The sequence below is a fragment of the Leishmania martiniquensis genome, chromosome 33 (genome assembly GCF_017916325.1).
Source record: "Leishmania martiniquensis isolate LSCM1 chromosome 33, whole genome shotgun sequence".
Lineage (NCBI taxonomy): Eukaryota > Euglenozoa > Kinetoplastea > Trypanosomatida > Trypanosomatidae > Leishmania > Leishmania martiniquensis.
In genome coordinates this window covers 727,536-733,440 of record NC_090168.1, presented here as the reverse complement: position 1 = coordinate 733,440, position 5,905 = coordinate 727,536, and the positions used below count along the sequence as shown (strand labels likewise).

Genomic DNA, 5,905 nt, shown 5'->3' with positions numbered 1-5,905 from the left:
TCACTCGAGAGTCGTTGCGTTTAGGATACCAGTGCTCATCTTCATCTGCTCCCACGCCAGGCGGGCGTACAGCCACTTCGGCAGTTTGGGCTCAACTTCGACAGACTTGAGCGCTGCGCTCCGGCAGTTGCGGCACGAGCAGTCCGCGTCTTCACCGAAGTACTTGAGATGGTCCGTGAACGAAACGGCGAACATACTGTTGCTGCACTTGCTCGACTCTTTCACCGGGCTGTCGTTGCACATGCGCATGCTGCTGTTGGACCTCGTGCGATAGAACACTTCCGATGGCGCGTGGAGGAAGCCAAAGCTCATCGGGGGCATGTGAGGCACGGGGTCTCGGCAGTGGGTGAGGCGATAGTGCGGGCCGCGGGCCAGGATTTGCGCCGTCCACTTCGCGAAGCTCGGGTTGCCGACGCGCGGGGCGCCAAGGGTGTAGAGCGCGACGGGTGCGGTGGGCCCCGCCATACTGTCCAGAAGGACCTGCAGGTCCACCGCGGCGTGTACGGCGAGAGCGCCGCCGAGCGAGTGACCCGCGGCGAGCACCTGGTAGCCAGGGTGCCGGGACAGGAGTGTCGTCACGGCGGCCTTCACCTGCGACCGCACAGAGAGGTAAGACGCGAGGAACCCCTTGTGCACCCGGCATCTGCGGCAGCTGCTGTGAATGACGTAGTCTACGAAGGTGAAGACTAAATCTTGTACCCAGTTCATCACAGTAACGCTTCCGCGGAAGGCGACGACGATCTGCTTATTGGTGTGGTCCACGCCAATGAAGCCGAAGGTGTCGTACCAGGAGTCGCCAACGGTCGTGTAGAACTGAAAGCCGGGAATCTTATCGCAGATGGGCCCGCACGACCAACTGCTCAGGCTGGACGCCGAGCAGTGACTCGCTCGTGCGTAGTTATGGCTGCGGTAGGCCTCCGAGTAGCGGTACGGCGCCACCTGCTGCTCGGCATGCGTAACAGTGGACAGCAGCAGCGCCGCAACCACGGTGGCTGCAATGAGAAAGCGGCTCATCCTCGCCACACGGCTCGTGAGCAAAGCAGAGTGGCCGAAGTCAGGGCGAGTGGGTGCCCAGCGGAAGCGACGGTGGCTGCGTTGACGGCGGTGGAGGCCGGGCGCGCGCGGGGACGATCGAAGGGGACTGGCGGCGAGGAAAGGAAGATTTAGAGTGGCACAGCGTGCGTGTGCGTGTGAGTGTCACTGGAGTTGTGCAGGTTTCCCGCGCCACCCCAGGGCGATATGCACCGCATCCGTTGATGCGTTGTCATGCGCGAGCGCGCGCAGACACGCTCGGACCGTCCGTAGGGAGGGAGAGAGAGGGAGGGGGTGGGGAGGTGCCGTTGCGGAGGCGACGACGCGAGAGGGAGCAGCCTTCAACATGCAGCGCGTTCTCCGAAAGAGGCACGCCGGCTTACTCGATGGGGGTGGGGGTGGGGACATCGCTTGTGCACCGCTCGGCCGCTGGGCGGAGGGCGTGCAGCGCAGAGGGGGCGACAGCGCCCCGACACAGCAAGAAGAGGGCAAGGGGCACGCCTCCCTCCATCCATTGTGCTCATGCCGTTCTCTTGCTTCTCTTCCCCGCCTTCCTGTGAGACTTTGGCCCTTCCGGCGTGCCCATTCTAGCGCCCGCTCGGCAGCAGACAGACGCAGACAGCCACGGCCCAGCCTCCCGCTGCATGTTTTCGGTTACCCATAATCTCCCGTTTGCCGTGTCGGCGTGCGCAGAACAGAAAAGAACGGAGACACAGCGAGACGCTTACAGCCACGCGCACCAAAACAGGCGCGTCTGCGATCTCCATCGATCCGCCGGCCTCACCAGACAGACTCTCGACACATCCCCGCAAATATGCGTGCGCGCACACATACCTGGGGGGTGCCTTTGCACAGGCACACGCATTCACACATATATATTTCGTGGCCGGGGGGGGGGAGAAGAAGAAAAACGGAGAGAAGGAAGAGAAAACTCAGAGAAAGAGAGGAGGAGCGAGCGCGTCGCGTGCGGCGGCCCCCTGCGTTGCGCTGCGCAAGCTATCCTCAACGACGACGTGTGAATGTGTGGGTGGCGAAACGGAAGCAATATCGATCACATGCGAAGCAGGCAAACACACGAAGCGGATCACTGCGTGCGCGTGCCGCCTCTCTCCACAGCTGTGTGTGCGTGTGCGGAAAACAAGGAGGGGAGGGGTGACGAAAAGCGCACAGAGAGCTGACCCGCACCATCTTGGGGAGAGGTGCCTTCCTCAAACCGTTTGATATCGGAATGACGGCACAAAAATGCGCGAGAGCGAGAGGCGCTTTCGGCGTAGAAGCGATGAGCGTGCATATTTCCTGTGGAAGCGTGCCGCAACGAGAGCTGCAACGAGACGTGACGAGACGTTCACGTACTCAAATACACACATATACACACAGAAATCGATCGAACAAGCGAAGAAAAGAATGCGGAAGAAATCGACTCGGCTAACGAACGTATCGGAACGAAAATATGAGGGAGAGGGAAAGGGAGGGGGAGGGGGAGACGCAGAAGACGCTGCCGAGGAAGTCGGAGCGTACTCGCACGCCCGCACACACTGAGGAGCGGAGCCGGAAGCAATGGAGTCTGCTCCCTTTCACTCCTGCCGCAGCGTGAGCGCGTGCGCGCCTTGCCAAAGCGTACGCTCATCGCATCGGTCGCCTCTTTCCGTTGAGCGTCTGCTTTACGTCATGAAGATAAACGAATAGGCGAGACCTCTCCATCTTCGATGTGCGCCATCCGCACTGAGAGGCGGCCACAGGTGGGGGATGTGCCGGGCGCTGGAAGAGATGCACAGAGCGGCGAGGGATGAAGGGAGAGAAAACCGCGCAGACCACAGGGGGACGGCAGGCTTGTGTGCCACCAGACGGGGCTCAATGAAGAGGAAAAGTACAACCGAGGGAGCGAGCGCAAACATAAAATGAGTGAGACGGTGAGGGTGTGTGAGAGACAAAAGGAGAGATGGTCGGAGAAAGCACCGACGTGTTGGCGTCGGTGTGGGGGCTCTGCCTGCGACAGCCCGTCACGTGCTGGGACAAAAACGAACAGAAAAGAAAGCACACGCGTACACGTACCAAAACAAAAGGGCACCTGAATAGCTGCTTCGACGCCTTATACGTGCCATAGTGCTGCCGTGGAAGAAAAAGAAAAGGCGATTCCAGTTGTCCAGCGCGCTCTCTCGATGCCTTTCGCTGTGGCTGTTGCCCACCCAAGACACTTTAGCAAAGCATTCGCCGCACCTTTTCGCGTCCGCTTCCACTGCTCCTGGGCACCAGCAGGAATCGACGCGGGTTCAAGCATTGGGGGCGGACACGCAGAGACGCAGCAGAAATGAGAGGTACGCGACAAGTGTTGCGGGCGTTCTTTCCAAGTGCGCGGCAAAGAGACGGGGGCAGCACAGGGAGCGGTACGATCCGACCGGGGCCCTCGCCACACTCTTTGCCCCTGCCCCACTTCCACATGTCTCACTTAGCACGCCTTGTGTGCATGTGCCCGACCTGCCGCTGCTCAGCCGCTTCTGCGCCCCACCTCCATCCCCTATACACCCCTCCCCTCTCAGCTTACCCGCAGTCCTGTCCACGGGCCGAGATCGGCAAAGCTGCGGTGCGCTCGCGTTTCAGAGATGAGTGGCCCACAAGCGCAGCGGAGCTCCCCTCAGACCCCAGTGGACACTACATGCGCGTTGCAAGCGGCAAATGAAGGCTGCCGAGAAGGGATTGGGTGCGAGCGAAGGGGAGAGAGCGAGAGCGACACGGCATGCCAGCCACGGGGCGTACGCGCGGAAGGAAATGGGAGGTGTACCGGCAGGCGGGCAGACAGCCAAAGGAGAAAGGCGAAGACGAGCACGCTAAAGCAGGCGGGAACAAACCTCTCACCACCGCAGTTGACATATACATGTACAGACACACACGATCACGCAGTGCATCAGCCCAGGGAATCGAGGAAGTAAGAGTTGAATCGAACACAAACACGCACGAGAAGAAACATTCGCATTGGATTTTCATTTGCCGATGGTTTCGTTGCGCAGGAAAAGGGGAGGGAGGGGGAGGACACAGAAAAAGAAAGAAAGGATCAGAATACATCCGTGCCTTAATGCCGCTTCTCCCCTCAGCTTTCCTGCAGCGACGGCGTGGCCGAGAGAGGACTTACACGCCCTTCCTCCTCGACACGCACACGCTCACATCAACCTCTGCAGGACAACAGAGAGGGGGGATGCAGCGGAGCGACTAGCACAGAGCCTCCTCGTATTTGGCAGGGCGCACGCAGGGACCCGACGCAGATGCTCCGGAGCGTGCGCGCAACCTCCTTCCTCGTCCCTCTTCAGTGCGGCGAGCCTTTACCTAAAAGCCCCCCTTTCAGCGTGCTCATTCCGCCGTAGAGCATACGCTAAGCTCCACTCTCCCTGGCCAGTCACATGCCCATCGCCGGGCGGTTTGCGAAGCAGCCGTAGACGCGTGCCACAGCCATGCGGACTCAGCCACCTCAGAGCAGCCATTCCCTCAAAATCGGCCCGCCCGCCCGTTCCGTACGCCACACCCCACAGTCGCCCCCCTCACCATACCGGCGCCCACGTGGCACGTCCCTCGGGAAGGCGCAGGCCTCGCACAGCAGAAGGCAGAGTGACGGCCGGCGGAGAGACACCTTCGAGCCACGCCGGCATTTTGTCGACCGCGTGGACGACACAAACCCGCGCGTCGTCGCACGCTGCTGCGACGCAACGCCGTCGACTCTGGACCCTGTCACCCCCAGAGGTGGCTCCGCATGGGCAGGGATAGGAGGTAGCGGTGAGCAGCTGCTCGGCGTTCTCACACACAGAGTGTGTGCGTGTGTGGTGGTGGTGGTGGGGCAGGACCCGTGGGATCCCGAGCGCTGAGAGCCCCCCTACTCTTTAATGGAGGCCTTCCAGGAGAGCAGAGCGAAAAGGGAGCGCGACAAGCGACACAGGAGAAGGAAAGCCAAAGCGAGAGCAGGCGCAGGGCCGTGGATCTAATGCGATGCGAGCACAGAGAGAAGTAGAGCGAAGGAGGCAGCGAACGGCACGCGGCCCAGCCAGCAACGGAAAGAGGCAAAGGGAATCCGAGCAGAAAAGAAGGATAGAGGACGCCCGCGAGCACATCCCTCCTTTTCCACGGCGCTCGACGCATCCTCCCATGCACGCACACACGCACACACACACATACGTACGCCCGGGAGGGGGAACAAAAGGCAAAGAGAAGAGAAAAAGAGCGTCAACAACAAAGGGTAATGTTACGGAAGAGAAGGGGTGGGGAGGGGAGAGCCAAGCGAAAAAGAATCAAGAAAACAACACACACACAATGACACACACACACATATACAACAGCGTTAGAGAGGGCAAGAGAACGCGATCGGCACGGCTGCAGGAAAGCTCACAGTCCCCTTGCTCACCCACGTATCACCTTTACATTCGCTTGGTCCTTTCCCTTCTTGGCCCGCACTGCTGCATTCGCCGAAATCGATTGAGCCGATGCCGGGAATAGCACACAAGCAGGCGGGGGCATCAAGGGCGGAGCAGCTGCGCGGCGGCACAGATGCAAGAAGAAAGGGAGGCGTGCAAAGTAACCCGAATCGCACAAGGCGACGCAAAGGGGAGAGTGAAAGCAAAAAAGAAAAAGACGAGGCAGCCGATCACACACAGTGGGGGAGTGGGGGAAAGTGGGAGGCGCAATGAGCCGATACACGCAAACAGAACACCGCCAATCGCTCGGGTGGGGGAGGGGAGGCGACTGTTCTCTCGACATTGCCTCGCTCTTGTGCATCAGAGCATTTCTGCGCCCCATGCCCCCTCCCCCGATTTCAGCCTTCTCGTTGCGTTCGCCTTTGCTGCTCGCTCACCTGCACCTCACCGCTTCCCCGTAATAGGGCGTTCCACGCTCC

General features: G+C 60.6%; 1 protein-coding gene across 1 annotated transcript; it reads right to left on the bottom strand.

The window, feature by feature from the left end:
- On the bottom strand, positions 1–1,014 carry LSCM1_02646 (uncharacterized protein; the record flags this gene model as incomplete). The annotated part of the gene is made up of 1 exon (XM_067320225.1): positions 1–1,014. The coding sequence occupies one exon, from the start codon at positions 1,012–1,014 to the stop codon at positions 1–3; it is 1,014 nt and encodes a 337-aa protein (XP_067175600.1).
- Between the last annotated feature and the right edge of the window lie 4,891 nt (positions 1,015–5,905).